Here is a 27,410-nt window from a genome sequence, read left to right as displayed (position 1 = left end):
TGATTCATGGAATTTCAGAGAACTTATGTCTGAGTTCTATCTTGAGGATATATCCAGAAACACAATGTGAAAAAAGGTCCTCCAAGAAGAATTATGATATGCAAAGGCACAGAGGCATGAAAGAACATCTTCTTTGGAGATAATCTAACATATCCAGAGTACAGTAGCTACAGAATTAGTTTGTTTAAATAGATGAAGGTTTGGGAAGTGGTCAAAAAGGAGACCCTGAAAATCAATTAAAAATAAAACCAATAAACTTTGAAAGGAATTTGGATTTTTATTCTAGGGCAATGGGAAAATGATAAATATTTATAACAAAGAATAATAGCCAGATGTGTGGAGGATTTGAGTTAATAGAGATAAAATTAGGCAAATTATAATAATTAGATTACAGAAGAAGAAAGAAAGAATGACAGAAAGAAAGAAAGAGAGAGAGAAAGTGGGGGGAGAAAAGGAATAAAGGGAAGAAGGAAGGGAGGGAGGGAGGAGAAATTTTTAAATAAATATAAAAAATGGTGGAGGGACATTTGAGTACTAAAATTAAAAGAAGTTTGTTATCTAGGATTGAGGGGTAGAAAGCAGTTGAAAATGAGGCCTTGTAATGAGACTCAGTTACACAAGGAAGAAGGTAAAACTACAAACTACACATCAAAAAAGAATAGACAACTATCTATAAGAAATAAGTTAGATAGTGTTTCTACACAAAATGAAAGGGTCCCAACATACTCTAGGATATCTTCAAACATTTTACAATGTCATTGACTCATGGAAGTGTCTCTTATTCTATGAAAACAACATGGCGGATGAATTGAAACTTGAGTACTGAGGAAGATGAAGACTAAAATTATATAGACCAGGCAAGATGCTAATGCCTTCATAAGGAAAATTATTAGGTTTCTGAGCTAAAGTGATAGCCGCAGAAAAGTGCTCAGGTGACTAAGAGATGTTTAAAAAGCAGAATGCCCTATGATTTTAAAGGAAGAACATTAAAATTCTACATTGATACTGTCATTAAAATGAATACCTCCACAACATCTATCACATATTGGAAGAGTACATATCACACTGTGAATTCAGAAAATGTTTTGATATATCACCTTCATTTAGAAGTACGAAACCATGTTACTAATGTGACTTGATTAATTTCCTCCAAATAGAGCTAGAAATTGTAAAGCCATAATTTTTCTCCTAAATCTTATAAAACAGTAATTTTAAATTAGTTTTCAGTACACCTATTAGTAGGAGGGAAAATATTAACCAATATTGAAAAAGCATATTACAGGAACACACACACACACACACACACACACACACAAAAAACAAGTCACAACTAGATTTATCAAAGTAATTCTCGCCTTAATTTCTCTTTTAACTTTATCATTTTCTTCAGCCCTTCTCAGATTTTGATCTGCTTTATTTTCTTCTGCTGAAAAACGACGCTTGCTGGAGAAAGAAAAATAAATAAATGAGTGGAAATGCTTCAAATCTTCATAATGAAAAATAATTGCTAGGTACAGAAGAAAAAACAGCTAAGTTTTTCTGTTCTAGTATACTTTCAAATCACCTTAAATCTCAATTCTGCCTTTCATTTTGCCTTTATATTATATATGTCATTTCCTTCCACTAAATGGTCTTTTTTTCATTGCCCTTTCTTTTAAATCTCCCCAGTTTAAATGTATCCTTTTTAAAGAAGACATCTCAAATCTCAAATAGACATGATCTCTACATCTATCACTTTTTTCATAACTGAATATTCTCTTACAGAATAGTTTTCATTTTGTTTTGCAATATATAAATACGTATATGTGTGTGCATGCCCATGGCTTATTCCTGCTATTAACCTTAAGCTTCTTGAAAACAGGAATCTTCACTCATATTTTCATTCATTCATTTACTTATCATTTACTTAGTAACTATCTTTTATTGGTAAGCATTGGTCTGGGTCCTGGGCATATCATAGTATACAATACAAACACATGCCCTGTACTCCTGGAACTCTTGAGCCTAGTGGAGAAGACTGATAGTCAATGAATAGATAAATAATGACATATTTACCCATGTTGTGATTATTATAAAAAACAGTTACTAAGAATTATTAGCATTGAATTTCAATTAGGGAATTTAAGAGGTCTTATCCAAGGAAGGATAGTCTGAAAATATAATCTCCAAGGTGAGGGGACATTAGCCGGCCAAGATGAAGAAGAACTAGCAGGAGGAAAGAACATAGGGAAGGGCTTAGAAATCTCAAGGATCTGGCAGAAAGTGTCAGGAGACCTCATCTGAGCTCTTCATAAGGGCCATAATTTATATGTTGTGGAATTTGCCCTCATTCCCATGTCCCATGTCCCAGATGAAAAGATGAGGGTAATCCATTTGATGTAAAAATATGAATTTTTTGAGGGTGTCCCATCAACTCTGTCACAATGGGATAATTACCAAAGAAAAATAATCAGAGTCTTGGGATCTACTTTTACCCCCATTCTGTACTACTATAAGTTCATAAAGAAGCTCACAAAGGTCACAGGGGAGAATGTTAAGAAGTATTTTGTAAGCCAGTTTTCCAAGAGGAAAATCAAACCCATCTATACTCAGAAATATACACAATCATTGGTGCCTACTCACTAGATAGTGTTATGATCTGCAGAGGACATAACACAGCTCAAATAGTTCTCAACAGCAACAACAAAAAAACTTCCCCTCAATATTACTCTTACTCATCATCCCAATTAATCTCCACTTCTGCCTTTTGCATCACTCTCAAGAAATCGTTTCTGTACTCACAAAAATTCAGCACACAGAGCACATTTGTTGCCATGCATTTTGCCATCAGGGCCACGGACTGGGTCACTCTCCCGTGTACAGAAAAGTCTTCCATTCCTCACTTGTGTTTCATATTCCTTGCAAAAGTCCTTTAAAAGCAAAAACCCAAACAATTACATTTACTATTTTTCTACACTTTAATCTAGAAACCTTATGATAGATTTATAATCATAAAATGTCAGGTCTAGAAGGGTTGGCAAATGCATATGACATATTAATGAGAATTAATAACAAATAGTAATTATCTTGTCAAATTATTTGGCACTTGTATCTGCTATGTAGTATATTTATTAAAAGGCAACAGATCCTAGGAAAGAATAAGACTGAGCAAGTATTTCCTAAAACCAAGACTCAATAGTACTTTTCAACTTCCAAATCTATGGGTGAGGCTGGTGAAAGAGATGTTTCACAAGGTTTTAACACAAACACAACAAAATGCAGAGCCAAGACAGAAAAAAACAAAATGTGAGATGAGATGTTTAAAAGTTACTTAATATGGGTTAGATCAAGAACAATCCAACCTAGTTTGCAAGGAAAAAGGACCAAGATGATATCTAACAGCATTATGTTTACTTTGGTTTGTTTTCTCTGTGGATATGTGGACAATTTTTGTATATTCTGCCTGCTTATTGATGATCATTTCTGAAGTTGCAAACCTCATAGAGAGTGAATCTAATTTCCTTTCACCCCCACCTTAGAGAGGTAAACCATCAAGGCTGATATTTATTTAGAAAACCTAAAAATGTTATGGCTTCCCCAAGAAATCCAAGAGAGATTTGTTCTCAGATTCCTGATGCTTTGGTTCAGTACTTTCAGGTTTCTCTGTGTTTTCAAAACTCTACTATTAATATTTGGTGAAGGCTAAACTTAACAACAAATATATTCCAAGTTACTTTAAGCTCGAGAGTCTCTATGTCATTAAACATATTTAGTGATGGCATATATTACTGTAATACAACCTACAAAAAAATCCTGCTCTATAACCTTCTTTTCAGCTATGTGATCTTCACCTTCCCTTTCAGCCAAGAAAACGTGAGTATAAAGATCACGGTTGGGAGTCAGGAGACCTGGACCAACAGACTGTGGCTTTCACTCACTGGGAGACCATAGTCAAGTCCCATCCCTTGGGAACCTCAAACTTACTATCTCCACATTGAGGTTTTTGGAACAGATGCTTTGGAGGAGCTTTTCTAGATCTAGTATTCTCTGATTTTTGTTTAATAATTCAAATTTCCATTGGGACACTTTTAAAGAGAATGCTAATTGCCTCTTAATAAAAAGATATTTGTTTTTGGAGGAGCAATGGGTGTGCTCCAATTCCCTGGTTGTAACCATCTAGGAACACAGATGCAGAAGCACAGTCACCTGATAATCATAGCATGGTAATAAAATTAATGCTTAATGATTCCCAGAAGAGAAACAAAGATAATTTCAGTTTATAAGGTGTGATTCATCCAGGGAGATTCTGAAGAAACACTTTTGTGAACAACCCACTGACAGGTTAATTATGGGGCACATATTGAGCCATCACTGCAAAGCAGTCCTATTCAACACCATCATGCACAATGGCCCCACCAAAACAATGACCCCAGCCACAGACAGGAGGAGGGAAGTACACCTGAGACTGATGTAAAACTGAGGAAAAGAACTCTCCATGTTTATGAAGTAATAAAATGCTAAATATCAGAGGATGACCCAAAGTTTTAGACTGAAATTTTAACAACCACCACAAAAGAATTGCTTTTCAATCCATGGTGAGTGTGGAGCAAACTATAGACAGTTCCGAATACTTTTGTTTTTCTAAATTTAAACTTCGAATACCCTATTGAGGGTGGGAGCTTTGCTTCATTAAATAGTATTATGAAGTGAAGAGTCAGCTTTTGACTACCCAAAACTGGGCTTGTTTCTTCCCATAGTAAAACACAAGCCTTATATTCTACAAAAATGGTATACTTATATCTGCACCAACAAAGACAGGATGTAGAATCATAATCCAACAGGAAGGTAAAATTGAGGTCATTTATCCAACCTCCTTATTATGCTGACAAGAAAATTAAGGCCCAGAGAGGAAATGATGTGGCCAGTGTCACACACCCATAGCATGACAGAACTAAAACACAGTTGTTCGGACTTCCCAACAAAAGACAAAGTAATTGCTAGCCCTCTCTTGAAACTAGATGATTTAAGAAATCCAGGCAGCATTATCTACAATGTTTCTTCAATTAGCAAAAGAAATGACTTGTTATACCAGATTGAAAATTAAATTACAAAATAATCTGGAAAAAACTTTAATTTTAAGGGTATTTTTAAAATCATAATCTCAAAATGTATCTGAGATTTTTTTATTTATTTTTTTTTTTTTGAGACAGAGTCTCACTTTTGTTGCCCTGGCTAGAGTGAGTGCCATGGCCTCAGCCTAGCTCACAGCAACCTCAAACTCCTGGGGTCAAGGAGCCCTCCTCCTGCCTCAGCCTTCCAAGTAGCTGGGACTACAGGCATGCACCACCATGCCCGGCTAATTTTTTGTATATATATTTTTAGTTGGTCAATTAATTTCTTTCTATTTTTAGTAGAGACAGGGTCTCGCTCAGGATGGTTTCGAACTCCCAGCCTCGAGCAATCCGCCCGCCTCGGCCTCCCAGAGTGCTAGGATTACAGGCGTGAGCCACCGCGCCGGCCTGAGATTTTTGTTTAAACAGAAACAAGACCTTTCTAAATTCGGGTCCCATTGAACGTAATAACCACAGTGGAAAAGTGAATAACTCCAACTTATGTCAATGGAATCATATAGAAAGTTACCAGTGGATATACTGTTTAAAATACTATGGAATTATTTTAAAGTTATTCCTATCTAAATTACATTTTGTTGCAATTCTTAAAAATTTTTATTCAAAGTTAAGTGGGTTTACACTAAACCAGATAGAAAGCTGGTGGAAATTAAGCAGAATTTGGTTTACATAAACTTTCTGTCTTATATCCTCTTTTAGGAGCCAGGGAAGAAGCAACGGTAGAAATTGAATATTTTGAACCTTAGGTGAGAAATGCGTTTTAAAATCTGAATCTGATCATTAATATTCTAGGAATAGTCATTTTGGGGAATTTGATATTTAAAAAAATTCCATGTGATAATAAAGGACAATGATTTTATTGCATGACCTCAAAAGTTTAAGAATACGTTTGTTAATATTTATGACCAGGAGAACCAGATTATGTAAAGTCATTTACCTTTTCAGCATTTCTTCGAATTCTGGTTGCATCTTCTCGCTTGGCATTTTCTTCAATTTCTTTTAAACTGTTAAGAAAGTAAACAATTGGTAAATTTATGACTCGATCATATTTTCAGTGTCCAGTCCTGTGCTAAATAAACGCTTTCATATTCACTGCCACAACTTGTTGAAACTGATTCACTTACAAGAGGCTAGCATTGCCCTGTCTTTAACGCCTGAGCCACAAAAATTGCCAAAGATAAGGAAGGGTGTGAAACTGACTCATTGACAGTCAATTAGGAGCTTTGTTCTGTAAAACTGGAAGGGTGTTACACCTTGATTGACAAACAGAAGATTGTCTGGAAAATTCCCTTTAACAAGCAGAACCAAGAGCTTTAAAACAATGCTGTGACAAGGGTGAAACCCAACTAAGCATTTGGGGTATTGGCATCCACACCCGTGACTATAACTTTGTATATCTTGTAAAGCACTTGTTTGCTTTCATGCAAAAGCATGGTTGCTAATGAAAGCTACATTGGAATTGGGCTTCTAAGCCTTCTACATCTATTGTCTGATTACAGTCTCATCCTGGAGACAGGCCTGACTATCTCACTTCTACAGAAGGAGAAACCAGACGTTAAAGAAATCAAATTCTCCTTTTCAGCCAGCGCATGAAAAGAAACAAAACCACAGGATCAGGGCAGGTTGGAACACTGAAAACACATGCCTCCTAGATAGGAAAGTGGAAATCACGTTGATTTCCTGTCTGCAAACCAGTTTTAATCACTGTTTTAGGAACCTGATAGGACATGCTCTTGAATTCTACAATAGCCAACTGTAATTTTCAAAGGCAGGTGTGAAGTTTATTAATCTGTTAAATCTCTGTCCTGATTTTAAAGACCCAGTGATGTAAATATAGCACTTTGAGGCTTGCTGACACATGGATCAGAGAGGCTATACCTTGTTTAACAACGGGAATATGAAAGACTAATTGGATCTCATTTACTTCTGAGTTTTCAGTGCCCAGAGCAGTGCCAGGCACTCAGAGAAGGATTAACTCAATAGCTCTTCTCTTTCATAATGTTTCGCCTTTTACACTGAATTTAGACACATGACATTATTATTATTATTATTTTAATTAGACTCTCATTATTCATTTAGGGTCTCTACACGTGCTCAAACGAAGCAATGACCTCAAATGACTGATATAGATCATTCCACATGAAAGTGCTTCCTAAATTTTAAAATACTGTGCGTTATAAAACACTTTGTGTCTTGAAGTCATTGTAATTTTAAAAAACTGAGTCTCGAATTTAATAACTAACATGACCACCTTATCCTCTCCTTTCAAGAAACTTCAGTAGGTGATATGAAGAAAAAGAACAGAAACCTTTCTGGGAGAAAGGGCTATTTTACATTATAAAGACAAAGGATCGCATGCTTCATGCAAAAGACTTTATCTCCCTGTGGAGTGATCCAGAACAGCAACCAAGTGCACCCTCACTGGGCCCACCTGTGGGTGACAATACTTACAACAACTCAGCACACATCGCACACTTATTGCCGTGTGTCTTCCCATCAGGACCAAGAACAGGATCATTTTCCCGTGTGCATGCAAGTCTTCCATCCTTGACATAGGGCCGAAAAGCACTGCATACATCCTGAAGGACAGAGAAAGGAGCTTGGCATTCACCATGCTAACTGTCCTGCTTACGACACTGTTGTCAGAAGTTTTATAGAACTTAGTGGCTCTGCCATGGCAACAGGCCACCTAGAGCAGTACCGGTCACGTAGAAGAAGCTCAGTAAGTATTGTATGACTCACATGGTTAAGTATGGAACTCATTTACTTATTTATTCATTTATTTAGTAAACACTGATAACCTGCTATGTGCTAGAACTCAGGCAGAGCACAGTCCTTGCCCCACTGGGTGGGGAACCTGGAGCCTCAAGGCCACATGTGGCCCTACAGATCCCCAAGTGCAGCCCCTCGACCGAATCCAAACTTTATAGAACAAATCCTTTTAACAAAAGATTTATGTTTTCCCTTTTAATAAAGGCATTTGTGCTGTAAAATTTGGATTCCGTCAAAAGGCCCCACTCAAGGATGCAGAAGGCCACTGGCGGCCCCAATGCTGCAGGTTCTCTGCCCCAAAACTTGCTCTATGTCTTGGTGGAGGTAACCTCACGTGTGCTAGGAGCATGTAGAAAGGTCATCAAATCTTGAATATTAGGAAAAGTATTCAAGTATGACCCACATGAGATAATTTCCTCCTTCCCCTTCCCCTACCATCATACCATCATAGGATTTTGGCATAGGAAAAAAGCTATTTAGTTCAAATCTCATTTTAGGTTAAGTAATTTGCCCAAGGCCTCCAGATAGCAAGTGACAATGCTGAGCTTTCAACTCAGGTTAAGTGACTGAAGTTTAAAGTTTAGAGTTAGAAAGTGCTTTCTAATAACTAACATGACCACCTTAGCACTTTGATGGAGTTTCCTTTTGAATTCTAACTTTTTTTAATAGAAAGCAGAAATAGAGCTGACCCAGTTTTGGGAATTATCTCCTGCTTTTTCATATTAGCAGGCAGGATTTAGTATTCCATTTTAAGGAAAGGAAGAATTACTTCCTTCCAAGCATCTGCTTTCTTCCTGGAGTTAGAAGCCCAATATTTCCCACCACTCTGACACTGATCCTCACCTGCTCTGGATTACTGTGCTCACACTCCCCTTCGCTCTTGATGTCGATTTGGGACCTGGTTTTCCTAGAATAAAAAGTTAGGAGACACAGCAGTTTAGTTATCATAGAACTTCTTTCTATTCAAACATAACTTCTCTTGTCTTGTGATTCTCTTTTGCTCCTGAAAACAGGTGGCACGTTGCAGTCTTTACTTTTTCTAATAAGAGCCTATGTTTATAACTCAAAGTCAAAGAAATGGAGTCATGCAGTAGGGGTGATAAGAGTTAGACCTATAAATATTATTTCCAGAAATCTTTTTTCCCCCTATGTCTAGGTAGGGATCTACAACCAAAGATGGGGAAAAGTAAAGCTTCTAACCAGATACTAGATGCCCTCAAAAAACTTTGTTGTTGTTGCTTTTGTTGTTTTAAATAAACAAATTCAAATTTGTATTATTTAGCATCTCATCATAGTACTCTGTATTTGGGTTATGTTAACTAGTGTTTTATTTTTCATAGAAAGTACATAAAGTCCTGATAATTAACTTTGTTCAATCCAGTAGAGTTTTAAAGTATATCTGAAAACATGAACCATAACTGTGACAGATCCTACTTTCTAAAAGATAAGGCAACTTACAATTATAGCATCTGTATAACAATAAAAATCAATAAAAACAATATAAAGAAAAAACTAAGTATTTAAAAGTGATAATAAAAAAAGTTTATTTGAAAGGATATTAGTTGAGGAAAACTATTTTAAAAATTCCAATATTATGGAGTCTCCTAGTAGCCAGAGCTGGTAGGAAAGAAATACAAGGTGCAGTATGATTTTCATTGTATCATAAAAAGAAATATGCCAGATATTAGGGAGAGAAACTTTTATCTGGACCAGACATTTAAAGATTTATAACAGGATTCCCTACATAAGACATAGTAAGAATAAAAATATACAGTGTGCTCATAGTTGTATTGTAATATATATACATATCTAATAAAAACCTGTATGTTCTTCATGTGTCTATTTTTTGTTTTCTGTTTCTTTATGTCATGATAGATGATGAATAGATAGAAGATAGATGTGTGTATGTGTATATATGTGAGTGTGTATATGTATATGTGTGTGTTTACCTATGTGTGTGCCTATAAATTTATATATATACATATATATATATATATATATATATATATACACACACAAAATCTCCCTATCCTATCTCCTTCAAAGAGACAGTGAAAGCTATGTGATAAATTATACATAAAAGTTATTTGTGGCCAGGTGCAGTGGCTCATGCCTATAATCCTAGCACTCTGGGAGGCCTAGGTGGAAGGATTGCTTGAGCTCAGGAGTTCAAGACCACCCTGAGCAAGAGTGAGACCCCCATCTCTACTATAAATACAAAGAAATTAGCCAAACAACTAAACATAGAAAAAAAAAAAATTAGCCAGGCACGGTGGCATGTGCCTGTAGTCCCAGCTACTCGGGAGGCTGAGGCAGAAGGAGTGCTTGAGCCCAGGAGTTTGAGGTTGCTGTGAGCTAGGCTGATGCCACAGCACTCTAGCCCAGCAAGAGAGTGAGACTCTGTCTCAAAAAAAAAAGTTATTTGTAAAATATAATGTGTTACATTACATACTTTTTTTTGTCTTAAGAGTCGTAAAAGAAGTGGTACTAAGAGTCTTTGCACTAATCCACAAAATGAATTGCTATGTTAAAGACTGTAGAAAAGAACTGTGTCACGTAATTACACAGAGAACGTGCTTTAGGGAGAAAGCCTCATTCAGAGGATACTCACGCGTTCTCGGCACACAGCGCACATCTACTGCTGTATGTTTTTCCGTCTGTGCCACACACAGCTGCATCACCAGGGCCACATTTAAAATCCCCATCCCTTTCTCCTTTCTTGAAATCTTCACAATTCAGCTGCAAGAGACATGGTCAAGGAACATCAAAGAGATAAAATATTTCTTAGGTACATAAACCTTAACATTTTAGGCCCCTAATAATATAACTCGTGAGAGAAGAAAAACACATTATGGAGACCATGGTTAGCTAATGAAATGAAGGACAATAAAACATGATCCAAGAACAGAGACATAAATAGATTTCAAAAGAAAGGATCATGGTATGATTTCAGCCGCTTGCTGTCTGGGTGAGGTAGGCCAAGTGACCTCTCTGAAATTTAGTACACTATTAATATTGCCTATCAAATTCTGCCTGCTCTCTACACAAAGACCTGGTGAGACCCAGTAGATAATGGATATGAAAGCTGTTTGTAAACCGTAAACTATAACAAGGTTTTTATATTGTAGATTAGGATAGTAATCAAGAACCAAACTGCTGGGTCTATACTTTTAATTCTGCCACTTCCTAGATGTGTGATTTGGACAAGTTATAACCTCTCTATGCTTTAGTGTCCTCTAAATAATTAGAGTCTAATTTCACCAGCCTCTCAGGACTATTAAGAGATTTAAATGTGTTAGTACATGTATAGCACTTAGAGCAGTGCCTAGCACAGCATAACCATTTATTGCTGTTGCTAGTCTAAATGTTTTCTCAACTGACAATCAAACCAAGTAAATTTTTAGGGATGACAGAAGAAATCCCCAAATCTTTAATAATATGACAGGGACAAACCTGTATGGTAAGAAAAACAACTGCATCAGGTAATGACTAAAGACTAGTGTTTATTTTTTTTATTTTTTTTTATTTTGAGACAGGGTCTCACTTTGTTGCCCAGGCTAGAGTGAGTGCCATGGCATCAGCCTAGCTCACAGCAACCTCAAACTCCTGGGCTCAAGCAATCCTGCTGCCTCAGCCCCCCCCCCCCCAAGTGGCTGGGACTACAGGCATGTGCCACCATGCCCGGCTAATATTTTATATATATATATTAGTTGGCCAATTAATTTCTTTCTATTTATAGTAGAGATGGGGTCTCATTCTTGCTCAGGCTGGTTTCAAACTCCTGACCTCGAGCAATCCACCCGCCTCGGCCTCCCAGAGTGCTAGGATTATAGGCGTGAGCCACCGCACCCGGCCAAGACCAGTGTTTAAATCTCAAGTCTGCCTCCCACTCACTCTACCTCTTTGAATCTCACTTTCTTCATCTGAAAAATGGGAATTCACACCCTACCCACATTCCAGGTTTGTGGTAAGGATCAAAGGAATACTTATGAAACATTATTTGGCAATTCATTATTATTGTGACCTAAGCTACCTAAAGAAGATGTAGAATTAACTTGAATTTAACTTCTATCTAAAACCAGATAATAAAAATGGAGATTTTTTTCTTTAGGATATCACATTGCAAAATAAAATTGTTGATGTCATAGTTATAATAATAGAAACATTTTAATGATAACTATGGAACATTTAGAATATAGACCTGTGATGGCCTAGAATGTCACAAACTATAAAGAATAAAACTAGAATAGAAGGCCGGGCGCTGTGGCTCACGCCTGTAATCCTAGCTCTTGGGAGGCCGAGGCGGGCGGATTGCTCAAGGTCAGGAGTTCAATACCAGCCTGAGCAAGAGCGAGACCCCGTCTCTACTATAAATAGAAAGAAATTAATTGGCCAACTGATATATATATAAAAAATTAGCCGGGCATGGTGGCGCATGCCTGTAGTCCCAGCTATTCGGGAGGCTGAGGCAGGAGGATCGCTTGAGCCCAGGAGTTTGAGGTTGCTGTGAGCTAGGCTGACGCCACGGCACTCACTCTAGCCTGGACAACAAAGTGAGACTCTGTCTCAAAAAAAAAAAAAAAAAAAAAAAAAAAAAAAAAAAAAAAAAAAAAAAAAAAAAAAAAAAACTAGAATAGATATAAATATATAATGAATTTTTGAACTAGATGACCAGATTGAAAAAATCTTCTAGAAAGCCATGAAAAAGAAAAAAAGAACTTAGAAAAGAAAAGCTATAGAACATACTCCACGATTTATATGTTTAGGAAGAAGTTAAAAATAGAGTGAAAATAAAATAAGTAATAGCCACATATGTTATTTCATTAATTCATTTGTTAATTTATTCCACAAAATTTATTACACATTAACTAGATTTAGGCATTCTAGTAGACTGTGAGGCTGTCACAGCAAAAATAAAAAAGAAAAGAAAAGAAATGAAATACATGTTCTAAGGAGCTTACATTCTGACAGAAAGGGACAGACAACATATATATAACAATTTTAGATTATAGTAAGTACTTTGAAAAATAAATGGAAGAATACAATAGTGCCTAGAATGGTGACAATTTTAAATATAATGGCAAGAAGGGTCTTTCTGCTAAGGTGACATTTGAGGTGAGATGAGATTAATGAGGAGGAGACAACTACTAAAGATCTAAGGGAAGAACATTCTAGATACAGAGAACTGCGATTTTGAAGCATTTGTGATGGGAACTAGATTATCCTGTTTAAGGCAAAGACAGAAAGAAGAGAAGTGTGACTGCAGCGTAAAAGAAAAAGCAGGATGACTGCTAGTTTTCTCTCAAAAATCCTTTCTGGAGATACTACAGAAGCATGGGGAAATTATGGATCAGAGTAATTAACTTGGGACAATCACTGCTGTCCCCCATTCACCAGAAAACCAACAGCAACATATTAAGTAGGTCACAGGTGTAGTCAGAGGAATGACAGAGCAGGTCAAAAGGCCATCTGGGAGGTGATGAGAACAGGTGCAAGGATTTACGACTCTACCTCCCTCCCCTCCAAACTCCACGAGGTAGTGCATCACAACCTACAGGAAACACCTCTTCCTAATGTTGACAGTATCTGAGAACTTACAGATGGATTCCTGACCTAGTGAAGTGGCAGCAAACTGCAGTGGGCAGCAGAGGTCCCAGAACTTCCAGCTCTGGGCCTTATTCCTTTTTCTATCCTTACACTTACCAGGAAGGGTCCACACTGAAGCTCAGCTTTGAACATTCACTAACTAGCAGAAAAAAATAGAGCCATTGTGGAATCTTACAGTAAAAAAATCTGTATATTTGAGGAATAAAACAACATAAAAGAAATACAACATAAAAGACAATATAGTAAACAACATATATCAAGCAAAATTTAAAATAAGAAAAAAGAAGTTATAAAGGAAAAACAAAGTAGAAGTTTTGAATATGGAAAATATTCAAATGGTAATAAATCCAACAATATAAAGAATGAAAGTGGGATAGGTACAAAGAACAAACTTTGGTTTAATAATTTTTCCTATTGTTTTTATGTTTTGTATTTTGTTGATTTCTATTCTAATTCTTATGTCTTTCTTCTGCTTGCTTTGGGTTTAATTTGCTCTTCTTTTTCTAAGTTTCTTAACGTTGAAGTTTACATTATTGCTTTGAGTCATTTCTTATTTGATTTAGACATCTAAAGCTCTAGATAATGCTTAGTTAAATCTCATACGTCTTGAATTATTGTTTTGTTTACATTCAGTTTAAATTGTTTTCCAATTTCTCCAATGATTATTTCTTTGACCTATCAGTTATTTAAAAGTGTTTCTCAATATCCAAACATTTGAGGGTTTTCACAATTTATTTTTATTGCTGGTTTTGAATTCAATTCTGTTGTGGTCAAACAGCATACTTTGTGTGCTTTTAATTATTTTAAATTAATTGAAATATGTTTAGATCTTAGCATATAGTGTATCTTGGAGAATGCTTCTCTGTTGCCTTAAAAGAATGTGCATTCTGCAATCATCAGGAAAGTGCTCTCTCGATTTCAGTTTAGGTTAAGTTAGTTGATAGTGTTGTTAAAATATTCTATATCTTTGATCACATTTTGTCTAGCTGTTCTATCAATTTTTGAGAGCGGAATATTGAACTCTCCAACTACTGTTGTTGAATTGCCTATTTCTTCTTTTAATTATAGCATTTTTTGCTTTATAAATTTTAAGCCTCTGCTACTAAGTGTGTATACATTTATAATTGTCATATCTCCCTATGTATCAGCAGTTCTAAAGTTATGAAATATCTCTCTTTGTCTCTAATAATATTATTTGTAACAATGTCTATTTTGTCTGATATTAATATAGCCAGTCTTGCTTTCTTATGATTATGCTTGGAGTGATATTGCTCTTTCATTATTTCAACTCCTTGTGTCTTTGAATCCAAGAAACATTTACTATAGACAACTTGTAGTTGTTTTTTTTTATCATTTGACAATTTCTGTCTTTTGATTGGGATATTTATACCATTTACATTTAATACAATTATTGATATGGCTGTATTTAAATTTTATTTTTCTATTTGTTTTCAATATGCTCTTATCCTTTTTGTTTCTCTATTCTACTATTGCCTTCTTTTGAGTGAAATATTTCTAGTGTACCTTTTTAATCCTTCCATTAATTTTTTATATTATTTATGTCATTTTCTTAGCAGTTACTCTAGTAATTACAATATGAATCTTAATTTATCACAATCTATATCAGATTAATACTTAATTCTAGCAAAATACAGACACTTTGCCCCAAAATATTTCTATTTCCTCCATCCCCCTTTGTGCTACTGTTGTCATTCATATATATAGACACAGATATAGATACACATACACACCCCCAATAAAACAGCATTATAATTATTGTGTTATATAATAATATCATTTTAAAAGAAGTTAGGAGAAAATAAGAAAACATTTACTATAATGCCTATATTTTCACCATTTTAGCAGCATTATTTTCAATGGTTCACCATTTTTGATACTTTTCCTTTCTTTCTATAGGTCCTTCCCCCAAAGTTTATTTTTGTCACATTTTTATTTTTTGCTTTTTTGGCTGGGCTAAATCTTTGAAATCTTTCTCTCCTATAATTTATAACTGCTGATGTGTCTGTTAAGAAAATATTTATAGTTTTGATTTTTTAAACCTGACTTCTTAGGTTTTTTTCCCCCTAAATCTTTGTAGCTTACTGGCCAGCTAATGATTTGACACAATCTGTGCTCAAATACCTCAAGCTAATAAGGTTTTCATGCTCTGCAGACAGACCTTTGTGTATAAAGGACAGCATGCAAAGTTCAGGACTCTTTCACATCTCCCCTAGCATTTGCTTCTCACGGGGGTATTTTGTGTTTTCTAATGCGTATTGCTCAGCCTTAGAATTGATCAGGAGTTCCTGAATCCCTTGGCCCCTCTTTGTTCTCCTCTACCCATATGTGAAGACTCAGCCAGAAATATACTTGCCCCAACCATGACTGCAACCTCAGGCCATCTTCTTACTCTCTGTGAAAATCCTCACTTACACTGAAAACACCTCTGGGCATGGCCGTTGCCCACTACTTCAGATTAGATAAGCCCCCTTCAACAGTGGCGGTGCAATTGCTGATGCTATAGCCTGCCTTGTATAGAACCTCCATTCCAACCAAGCCAGGGAGTGAGATGGGAGTATCCCTGAGGAAGAATATCACAGGTTCCCATTTTTCTATCCAAAGTTCAGCAATTTTTCCAGCATAAATGCTTCTCAGATTAGCATAGGCTGCTTGTCATTTTTCAGAGCACTATAATATTTGTTTTGGTCAATTTGTCTAGCTTTATAGTTGCTTTTGGAGAGAGGATTTGATGACCTCCCCATTCAGCCATAGCCTAAAGTGCCACCCTGCAGGGTAACTTCATATAGATTCCCAAACCAGGTAAAAACAATTAAAAAGAGAAAAGTGTAGACTCACTTTACTCATGAACACAATTATAAACTTTCTAAATAAAATATTACTACCTAAATTCAACAGTATATTAAAAATACATTATAATAAGGTATGATTTACTCTATGAGAACAATGATAGTTTAACATTAGGAAACTATCCTAATGTTAACTATCCTAATGTAAACTATTAGGAAATGTATCCAGAAAATTGATACATTAGTAAGCTAAAAGAGAAAAATATCAAATTATTTTAATATTGCAGAGAAGACATTTGATAATAGCCAACACATATTCAGCAGACAAAGAATAGAAATGACTTTTCCAAACTAGTTAAAGTTTATAGGTAAAAACTCCTATGGTAAACATTATATTTAATGGAAAAACTTTATATTTATTCCCTTTAATATGAGGAAAGGGAAGGCAGGTTGATGTTCATCATTATCACTACTGTTTAACTGTTTAACTGTTCAACTCTGCATCCTTGCCAATGATATGAAGAAATAAAGAAAAATAAAGGAGTGCTAAGATTGAAAAGGAAATTATAAAATTGTTATTGTATGTAGATGATATGAGATCAACTACCAAGAAAAAAACAATAGAATCAATAAATTACTAAAATTAACAGAAAATATCATAAACTTGTCTGATACAAGACCAACCTATAGAAATTTGTCTATAGAACAACCTGATAAAAATACTATAAAAAACAAATACAAAGTAGCAATAAAGTATACATTTTTTTAGGTATTAACAAAAATTATAAGAATTTCTGTGAAGAAATTTTATAAATTGCATAAAGTACATAGAAATTTTATGAATTAATTATAAGCTATTGTATGTGCTTCAGTTGGTCAAGTTAATATTATAAAAAGTTAATTTTACCCAAATTAATTTACAAGTTCTTTGTATTCCTGATCACATTGGGTTCCCACATGCAAGTTGGATTTTAATAAACTGAGTAATTTTTTTTATTTCTAATATATATATGGAAAATAAATATCTATGCATAGGTAAGTCAACTTTCAATATGAACTAAAAAAGAGGATTTGCTATACTGGTTATTAAAAAGATGAATTAATCTGACAATAATAAGAAACTCAGAAACATACATACTCTCATATGAACTTAATATCCCATAAAGTTGGCAACTTAAAGTTGGCAACTTAATTCATTAATTAAAAAGCAAAAATCATGACATGGACCAAAGACATTAGGGATCAAAAATAACAGATGACTGAACTGGGTGGTAGATATGGAAATGGTGAAAAGAAGTGAAATTAGGAATATATTTTGGAGGCAGCACCAATAAGACTTCCTGAGGGAGTGAATATTAGAGTCAGGAGATGAAAGGATGTCATGCTAATGAAGAAGAAATTGATGATGAAAGAGAGAGAGGATGTTTGTAGGAGGAAAATTCTTGAAAGGTAGAGCACCTTATTCTCAGAGTGAGTAACATGGTTGATTTTTGATTGGAGGAATCTAAGAGAAAGTGGGTAGATTGTTCCCTTTTATAGTGGAAAGAAAACCAACAAAAACATGGTGTAATTGCAGGAATCCATTCAAACACAAGCAAGTAAAAATTTAGAAAGAAATTACTTAAAAGGCATACAGCCAAATATTAACTACCTTAACTTATATGTAAGTAGTCTCCTAGACAGCAAATTATTAATATTAGCTGTAAGAATTTTATCCAGAGGTAAAAATTATAACTCAGGCGTAAAATACTAACATAAAGGCATAATGTCTTAAAGTTCTGTCATTTTATTTCTTAAAACTTTTATTTAATTAAAATTCAATTATATGTAACCTTAACATTTGTACCCCCATAATATGCTGAAATAAAAAAATAATAATAAATAAAAAAAATTCAATGAATTTGTGACTACCTATGGAAGCAGTTTAAAAATAGCAGGTTTGTTAAGAAGGGTGCATGTGTGTATGTGTGTGTCTATGTGTGTATTTTAGTTTTTTATCATTTGCTTGTGTTTTATATTTTTGAACACCATTGATGTGTCATTTTTTTTTGACGGTGACAGAGGAGGAAAAGGAGAATGGATCTTAGAGAGTCAGCTTCTCTCTGAATGTGACAAATAAAGGCAGATTTAAAAATTGTCACTAAATGTTTCTGGGTCCCATAGATTGTACAGAGTACGGAACCAGCTCCCCTTTGCTACAGATAAAGGATTTGCAATTACTGATAAATCGAGCAGTGATTGTATATTGTTTTAAAGTGAGACTGGTTGAGTCCAGGCAAAGAATTTAGTTAACTGCCTTCACTGCGGAGGCTGAGGTTCTCAGACATTCCTGAGTAACACTACTAAGAAAGATGGTAGCCTGGTTAGACTGTGGAAGTTATAAGTAATTAGGGTGTGCCTACTCTGACTGATTATTTTAATTATGTGTTGGGACCAGGAGAGGAGGAAGAGGAAAAAGATACTAGAGAAGAAGCTGCATGGGAGACTTGGAGTAATGTGAGTAGTTTTCAGAATAGCTGGTGATAGTCCCAGTCCCAGCTTTGTTGACAACCTAATTGTGATATGTTACAGACCAGAAATTTCCACCAATCTGGGCCCAAAATTTTTATTTTTTAATTTTATTTTTATATTTTTGTATAAATAAAAAAAATGTATGACTAAAAATATTTATAAAGTGGAATGGTTATTCAGTGGGATAAATCTGTGCAGTTTCTTTCTCTTCTTAATGTTTTATTTTCTTTTTACCACAGAGCACTTTTCTCAAACAAAATATTAGCCAGGCCTAATATTAGATTAGTCTCAATCTGTAAAATAGATATAAACAAGTAACTCTACTTGAATTAGGAAAAGCCTCCAATATTAGAAAAGATACTCAGTAAGAAAACAAAGAGGAAAAAGAGAAACGTAGTAGAATGAGTTGATGCCTGTTAAAACATGTTAACACTGAAGCTGGCTTTTTAAACTTGGTTTTTCATTTGGTCAACAACCCACTTCACAAATGAAAAAGTTGAGACCCGGAAATATATAAATTTCCCAAGTTGCATAGACAAATAAATAAGAATTCTGAAATTTAAACTTAATCGTACAGTCCCAGGAAGCCTCTTCTTGGAGGTAGGACAGGACAAGAAGAATGAGAAAAGGCCACCCAAGGCCAACATAACACTGGCTCACTCCACCTCTTAGCATCTGTCAGGGCCCAGAATGTTTTCAGAGAGTTGGGTCATGGGTTGGGCCTATGGACAAGATGTACCAGATATTTAGCCCACCCCTGAACTAAGCCGTGTTCCCTCCCTTCTAAGTAGCTGGCTTCACAACAGGTATGACCTAGTAATTAGGAAATAAACAGATACCTCCAAATAGAATCAACATCATCTTGAAAGCAAACATAACAGGCTGGCTCTCAGTAATCTCACCTTGGCTGGGGCAGTGGCCCTTGTGGCTCTTGCTAAATGCCTGGCCCTTTTCTGGGATTTGGCTTCTTTCTCCCTGGAAGAGAAAAAGAAATAGCATAGCTTAACATTGCTTACCCAACTCTTGGGTATAACAGCTTCCATGACAAACTTAATTTTGACTGCTCTCCTCAGCCCAATCTGGTGTGTCGGAAGTGGAGGCACTGTGTCCAGAAATGGGCACAGTACCACAAATCTCTCCTCAAGGTTGAAAAATATCTCAAACATGGTATTAGTATAGGCAAGAATCCCTACCTTTAACCGGGTAACAGATTACCTCTCTTGAATACTTCCAACAGCCAGATGGCCACCAATTCTAAAAGGATGGAGTGGTCACCATCCTCTCCATTGTTTGAATGCAATTTTTGAAAGACCATATTTACAGTGAACCCAAATCTCCCTGCCTGTATTGATTCTGATTACAACCTCTAAGGACCCAAAGAGCAAATCGATGTTCTCTTCCACAAGGCAGTCCTTCAGCAATTGGAGACAGCTCTTATGCCTTGCACAATCTCCTCTTTCCAGGTTAGGAAGCCAAGTTTAATCCAATATAATTTACATAAGTAAGAGAAACAATAATTGAATGAGTAACTCCAATGTGATAAACTGTCTTTTGAGTCTCAAAGCATTTTATTTCTGCTTTAATTTTTTTTAGTAAATTTATTATATTCATAGTTTCAGTCTCCTGTTAAAACATCCTAAGTAACAAGAAGGAAATTTTATAGGCAATAATATGCGGATTACATTCAGCTTTCAAGAGAATAAGAAAGAATTATTTAACCTTCCCTTGGCCTCAGACCCTCACTAAAATCTTGTCCTGCTTTTCTTCATCTTCCCACAATCTCTTCTCTAGAAGCAGCGCATATGATCAGAGCTTCATTATCCCAATATTATCGAATATGACAAAGTAAATCCCTTGGCACATGCCAACCTGGCATTTAAAAAATCAATTACAATGTAATTATCTTAAATGGGTAAGCTTAATATTGGCTTGGTACCAGCGTTGAAATTTTGATGGCAGTCAGAAATTGAGGATGAAACCCCTTTTCAAAAACAAATTAGGACCATGTGGTTTGAGGATTTGCAATTGATAATTCAAGCCTTTTTTTTTTCCCCCACCTTAGTGGTGTCACATTGGAAAGAAGAAAACCAAACCAAGTTAAGAAGAATTGGATAGACTTTGGTAAACTTCCAGAATACTTATTCTTTCTGAGCTGCAAGGAATTTGAAGCTATAATCTATTCTTTAGTTCATTTTACCCTAGCATAATCCCAGATGTCTAAAGACACTGGCAGCTCACAGAATCAGGATGTATCCTATGTAAATCCTTCTGCATGCTGGCTGCCCCCAGGACAGCCTGATTTTATTTTCAAGGGGATCTTCTCAGTCCCTAGGCTACGACAGAACCAGGTATTAACGGGCCTAGGGAATCTGACTTTCTTTCTTAAATCCACTTTTCCCCCCAGAACCAAGAAGTTCAAAGTGAAACTATGTCCTCAAAAGACTACAGAGTACTACATAAATACTGGGCCCTCTGAAATGATTTTGGAATCCCATCTGAGTGATTATTAAAACCTTTCCAGATGGGTGGCAATTATCCAACTTTATCAGATGGAATTCGTCAGAATGATCTGCTAAGCCTTTGTAATTAACCATTTAGGCTTAGAAAAACACATTTGAAAGAAAAGAAAAAGGATATATGTACTAGTCCACAGAATAGCTGGTAACTCAAACACTTGAAAAAAAGAAAACCTTTACTCACAATATCATTTTGCATGTTTCACATTGGTTGATAAGCATTATTCCATCAGGGCTTTGAAAGAGTTCTTTATCCTGGGAACAGAATAATTTTCCATTTTTCATCAACGCCCTAAATTCATTACATGTTTCCTGAGGGGGGAAAAAAAAGTTGTGTTTATTGAAACTTCAGTAAAACAAGGCTTTCTTTTAAGCAGAACCTCCTTGAGCAGTCTAATGCTCAGTATCGCCCTTGTACAGAGGCCATTCAGTCAGTTGATACAAATAACATAGACAAAAATAATGACTCTGGCTTCTCTGTTGAAGATGGCGAATTCGCCTGATAAGCATTTATGTGAAAAAATAGTGAAATGGAAAGAACAAGGGACTTGGAGTCAAAAGACTTGAGCTTATTTTCCAGAATATAGGAGATATTCAAAGTAAGTTCATCCCTCCTCTTCTTCCTCCTTTACTGTTATTATTGTGGTGGTGGTTGCCATTATTACTATTGGAATATATTAAGATGACACATATAAAATACCTAGCACACAGTAGACCAAGAGTAATTGCTGTGAAAAGAACATGAGAATGTTGCTGGAGGACTGAGACAAGATATGTGATCACTGAAAACTCCAAAGTACCTCTGTCCATTTTCCACAAAGTGTACTGCACGATACCAGCTCCTAGAAATATTATCAGTTGTTAATTGGGGATGAGGGGAAGTATTCCTTGGTCACATAGATGTGGTAAACAAATTTCTAGAATGAATTCCTTTTCCGAAAAAACAAACCTCAGATTCCTTGGTATATCATTCGTCTTACCAGCACTTACCTTAAAGCTAATAAAGCTTAAGGTTCAGTGCCCTTCACTGTCACACCCCTTCCTGTGAGAGGCCTAACCATTTTGCATTTTTATATTTGTATTCTTTGCTTAAAAACTGCCCATCCTCCCACTCCAACCACCATCACCACCAATGCTACCAACACTATAACTACCATCAAAATCAAAGCTTGTGAATCTATGGAAGTACAGTGCAATTTTCTCAAAACTTGCTTAAGCCTTTTTTTGCTCCTTTTGTTTTTTGGCATGACATTTGGAACTACTATTTTACTATTCTATGTGACATCCTTGAAGACATGCTGTGGGTTGTTTTTTTTAAAAAAAAATACCAGTGACTATTATGATACATTTAGGAGGAGAGTGGAAACCATTTTGAATAATAGAATTCATGGGGGAAAGACAGTGGAATGATCTTCACAAGTCATTCATTCATTAAATATATTTTATTGAAGGTCTGATACATGTTACTCTTCTCTAGGAGTTTAAAATTATCTGTGCATTTGAGATACTTCAGTAAAATACTGATTTAAATTGTGATATTCCCTATTAGGTTAGAAAATTCACTAGGCCTTTAGCGTAAGACTTCTGAATCTAAAGGTTTTGTTCTTTGTTTATTTTTTATTGCTTTGATTTTTCCAAAAATAACAAATCTACTTAAAGATGTTTATATCAGAAAATTAAAAAAAAAAAAAAAACTTTTGCTTCAACTCCAAAAAATACAACTTCTTCCACAGGATTTATTATAGGATTCTATTTAGACTCCTACATTGTTATAATAATCATTTGATCAGTCAACAATCACTTATTCATGAGATTACTCTACTTTGCTAGGTGCCACAGCAAATAGGGAAGAAGTATCCTTGCCTGACTGGATAATGTTGTACCTAATCTAGCCGCTTAAACATGGCAGGCAGTTGGCAGCACTTACAGAATAGTTAATGGTGAAAAAGAATAACTAAATAATATCAGAGACCAGCAGTGGAAAATTATGCTGAAGGTAACCTGCTGAAATATCTCTAAGATTATTATCACTACCCAATGATCTTGTCAGAGTAGCACAGGAGTAATTTCTGGCAACAGATTAACAGGGTATTGAGGTCTGTTTCTGATCTCTGACTCTATAGTACCTTATGCCAACTTTCCAAGTTACTGCTTACCTGCCTGGATGTAACTGATTCTAATAAACTCCTAAAACCCTTAGAATAGAATCAGAAAAGAGCTCGGTATCTTCATAATAGAAACATAGCCCTTGTGAGGTAAGTCTTACAGAAAGTCTATAGAACAAAGACTCATGATAATATTAGAATGAAGCTCTAAATAATTTCAAGTGGTTAATTGTAAAAGGACAGCATCAATAAGGATAATCTCTAAATTGGACTTTCCCAATGTCACAAATTAATGAAAACCTAATTCCTAGAAGACTCACTTATTTACAAACGGGCATCAGAGACCCACCCAACCACCATCACCACCAACGCAAGTTAAGAAACTTGCCCACTGTGTTTAATTGGCTTAGATGAGACTCAGTGCTACTTTTCTGAGTTAAGAAATTATCCAATGCATTCTCTTGGGAAACGGGAAAAGATCATAAAAATTGAAAGCATGAGTTGGGTTTTTGTCTGAGTAAAATAGAATATCCTTTTTTTATTCTACCACACTTTCTGGACTATGATGAAATTCTCTAAAACAGTAACAGTTCTATTAAAAAGAAACTTCTTACAGGAAGTATGGTAGAATAAAAAAGGCTGCATTTTTGGGGACTAGAGAGGATGTCCACTTGCATGTTTTATGATGGAAAAAGAAAGATATTGTATAAATCCCACTGCACACAAAGGCATCATGTTCTTTTACAGAGCCATGACAAGGGTGGTGGGTTTCCTGCAGATAGTGCACATTTTACACTGATATTTTTCATATCATTAAACTCTATTTCACTTAAAAATGTCTTAAAAACATAAGTTTACAACAGTTCTATTAAAAAGAAACTTCTTACAGGAATGTTTTAGAGAATTTCGTCATAGTCTCTATTATTTCATCTAAATTTGCTGATTAAGAAGAGGTCCAGAAAGTATGGTAGAATAAAAAAAGGGCTGCATTTTTGGGAACTAGAGAGGATCCCCACTTGCATGTTTTATAGTGGAAAAAGAAAGGTATTGTAAAATATAGCAAGAGGGTATTGTAACCACGGTTCTAAGAGTTTCAGTGTAAAGAATAGTTGATTTATGGCCTTTGAGAGACATAGCAAATTGTACTACATACTTAGCAAAACACTTGAAATTTGTCTTTTAAGTGCTTCATTAATGGCGCACATAGCAGTGTTCCTATGTAAATATATAAAATGCATGTAGGTATGTGTATAATTGGCCTTTTAACTTGTCTTTCAAATAGATGGAACAATTTAACCTCTATAGAAAATGATCCTTTTATCTCTCAAAGAAAAGTGTTTTAAGAGTTGGGAAAGCACCTTTCCGCATCAGGGCCTCTGCCATCCAAGTGCTTCTGCCTGGTCTGCTGTAAGTTGCAAATACCTTCATGGCTCACTCCCTCATGCCCACCAGTTTGCTGTTCAAATACTCTCTCCAGAAAGAACTCCCCGCACTATCCAATGAGAACAAATACCACCTGCGTTCCCAGGAATTCCTATTTTGCCTCCTGCTTTATTTGCCCCCTAGCACTAATTATTATTTAAAGTATTATATATCTTACTAAGTCACTTATTAACTTGTCTGTTTTCCTCCATTCAAATGTAAGTTTCCAAGGGGCAAGATTTCCATCTATTTGGTTTACTTTAGAATATCCCCAGCACCTCAAACAGGGTCTGACACATAATAGAACACAAGAGATGCTCAATAAATATTTACTAGATGAACTATATACATTCACTATGTACAAGATACAGACAACCCCCTTTTTCATAATGATTACCAGAAAATTTCTTTCAGCTTCCTATGTGATGTATCCTGGTTTGTTTGGAGGTTAAAAGAATGATAGTAGTTCACAAGTTGACTTATTTTTGGTTTCTGTGGACAAATTTCTATGAAATTCTCCAGGACTCCTTTAACAGGGCAAATTGCCTCTTGCAGACATCAATCATGAATGACACATTGAGTGTGTGTGTGTGTGTGTGTGTGTGTGTGTGAGAGAGAGAGAGAGAGAGACAGAGAGACAGAGAGACAGAGAGAGAGACAGAGAGAGAGAGTGACAGAGAGAGATCATACCTGGATTTTAAAAGACCTGTTTCTATGTTTTTAACAAAAGCTATTAGTACCCATCAGTGTAATAGGTTTACATTGTTAACATGAAGGTGTTGGCCACAAACAATTTCTCTTTAGACTTCTTGGAATGGATTCAACGAACAGAAAAAGCAGGACTAACCTGATCTTTATCCTCACTGGCAGCATCTGGACAAAAATACAGAAACCAAAGTTAAGGAAAGGCAAAATATTTAATCAATAAAATAATCCACTTAATACAGTGTCTTGATTGCTTTAATGACAATATGTTATAAAACCACAACTTATTTTTGAACATGTTAAGATTGACCATGGCAAATACAGTGATGGCACTGCACCAGGAGATCAGGGTGTACATTCACAAAGGTCCAATGGCTCAGCGAGTTCCAAGTACTTTGGAAATTAATAATCATGTACCTTCTCAAAATAGCAAATTTCCAGAAGCTCCATTCAGAGTAAAGTATGGCAGGCTCCCTTTTAAAATTTTAACATAAAATACATATCAAATATTATACCAATTATAGTATAATTTAAAAGTATATTCCAACACGAAGTTTACACCATACATACACATAAAATTCATCTTTCTGAATTCTGGCAACTCTGCCTCTTCATTACATATACAAAAATTAAAGATCTGCTAAAAATTAAAATTAATTAAAATCACAAGACTATTATACTCTCTCCTTAACATACTCTTTTGTACCTACATACTTATTTTAGGAAAGCAAGCACTATGTTTATAAGTAATCTCATTGACTCTTTGTCTCTGAGGTTCTCTTTTTAAAAATGTTAATGCTAGGCAATCCATATTCCCTTCAAAGTCAAATAGCAAATGCAAAAACCTCTCTCCTAGCTCCCACAAAAGTCCCTCAGTCCTTAGGAGAAAGACTTTCAATTCATTTAGGATTTGAAAACACAAAAATAAAATAAGCTAGAGTGTGCTATTGCTTTAAAATAAGAACAGATTATTGAATTGTATTTTAATATTTTATCTAAAATACAAATATTATTTACATATAAGTTTTAAATGCCTATTTTATATATATATATATATTACAGGCAGTACAAATTGATATACTTGGTAAGGGGAAGATGAAGAAGAATCTGTTAGCTTTTGAGAACTAATAAAAATGGAAGGATTTCTCACAGAAAAAAAAGATTCAGATTATCTCAAACTACTTGCCATTTCTAAAGATAACATAGTTATAAAGCCACACATATCATACATAAAATCTTCAAAACCTCTGCGTCTGGCAAGGTATTTTAGGATTATACATACATACATAAATATTTTTTGGTGGAGGTAGGGGGAGAAAAGTCCCTTCCCCAGGGCTTTGAGATGTGTGGCAAGAGGCTTGGATTACACACAAATTACTCACCTTGTATAAGGCAAAGAGCCAAGGTCAGAAGCACGGGCACTGTGTCTATCTTCATGTTGAAGATGATGTCAGTCGGCTACAGGTCTGCTCCGTGCATTGCTCAGCTGGTTCTCTAAGTCTGAACTCGTGGAGATGTAGCTCTCTCGTATATATACACTCATGTAAGTACTTGGTGACGACAACCATATAAAACCAGTTGTTCAAGGTCGTGCTAGACTCAATATACCACACCACTTTAGCTTCCATCCTTTAGGATCCTGTCAAGGTGGCAGATTTGAACAGATAATGTCTATTTCTAAAGTAGAAATGTGCTTTCACGATATCTCCCCCAGAAGGCAATAGATTAAGTCCAAGGACCCTCCTCAAAGTTGAATACTCCATAATCCTATATAAGAACTGAATTCTCCAGCAGCATGAAACATACCACCTCATAGGCAAACACGTTTCTCACTGGGCTCCCTTCGTAAGTGGGAAA

The 27,410-nt window shown here is 35.5% G+C and overlaps 1 protein-coding gene across 1 annotated transcript in view; it reads right to left on the bottom strand.

The window, feature by feature from the left end:
- SPINK5 (serine peptidase inhibitor Kazal type 5) overlaps window positions 1-27,186 on the bottom strand; it is a 65,541-nt gene extending 38,355 nt beyond the window's left edge. The window contains exons 1-10 of the mRNA XM_075996192.1: window positions 26,936-27,186; window positions 25,696-25,721; window positions 21,506-21,633; window positions 19,708-19,780; window positions 10,492-10,619; window positions 8,724-8,787; window positions 7,560-7,687; window positions 6,046-6,112; window positions 2,782-2,909; window positions 1,356-1,443 (exon numbers count right to left, since the gene is read on the bottom strand). Coding sequence (XP_075852307.1) covers window positions 1,356-1,443; window positions 2,782-2,909; window positions 6,046-6,112; window positions 7,560-7,687; window positions 8,724-8,787; window positions 10,492-10,619; window positions 19,708-19,780; window positions 21,506-21,633; window positions 25,696-25,721; window positions 26,936-26,990 — 885 coding nt within the window. The 5' untranslated portion in view covers window positions 26,991-27,186. The remainder of the gene's footprint in view (window positions 1-1,355; window positions 1,444-2,781; window positions 2,910-6,045; window positions 6,113-7,559; window positions 7,688-8,723; window positions 8,788-10,491; window positions 10,620-19,707; window positions 19,781-21,505; window positions 21,634-25,695; window positions 25,722-26,935) is intronic.
- Between the last annotated feature and the right edge of the window lie 224 nt (window positions 27,187-27,410).

The sequence above is a fragment of the Microcebus murinus genome, chromosome 21, assembly GCF_040939455.1.
Source record: "Microcebus murinus isolate Inina chromosome 21, M.murinus_Inina_mat1.0, whole genome shotgun sequence".
Lineage (NCBI taxonomy): Eukaryota > Metazoa > Chordata > Mammalia > Primates > Cheirogaleidae > Microcebus > Microcebus murinus.
The sequence above is the reverse complement of the archived record's forward strand: the minus strand, read 5'-3'. Positions and strand labels throughout refer to the sequence as shown.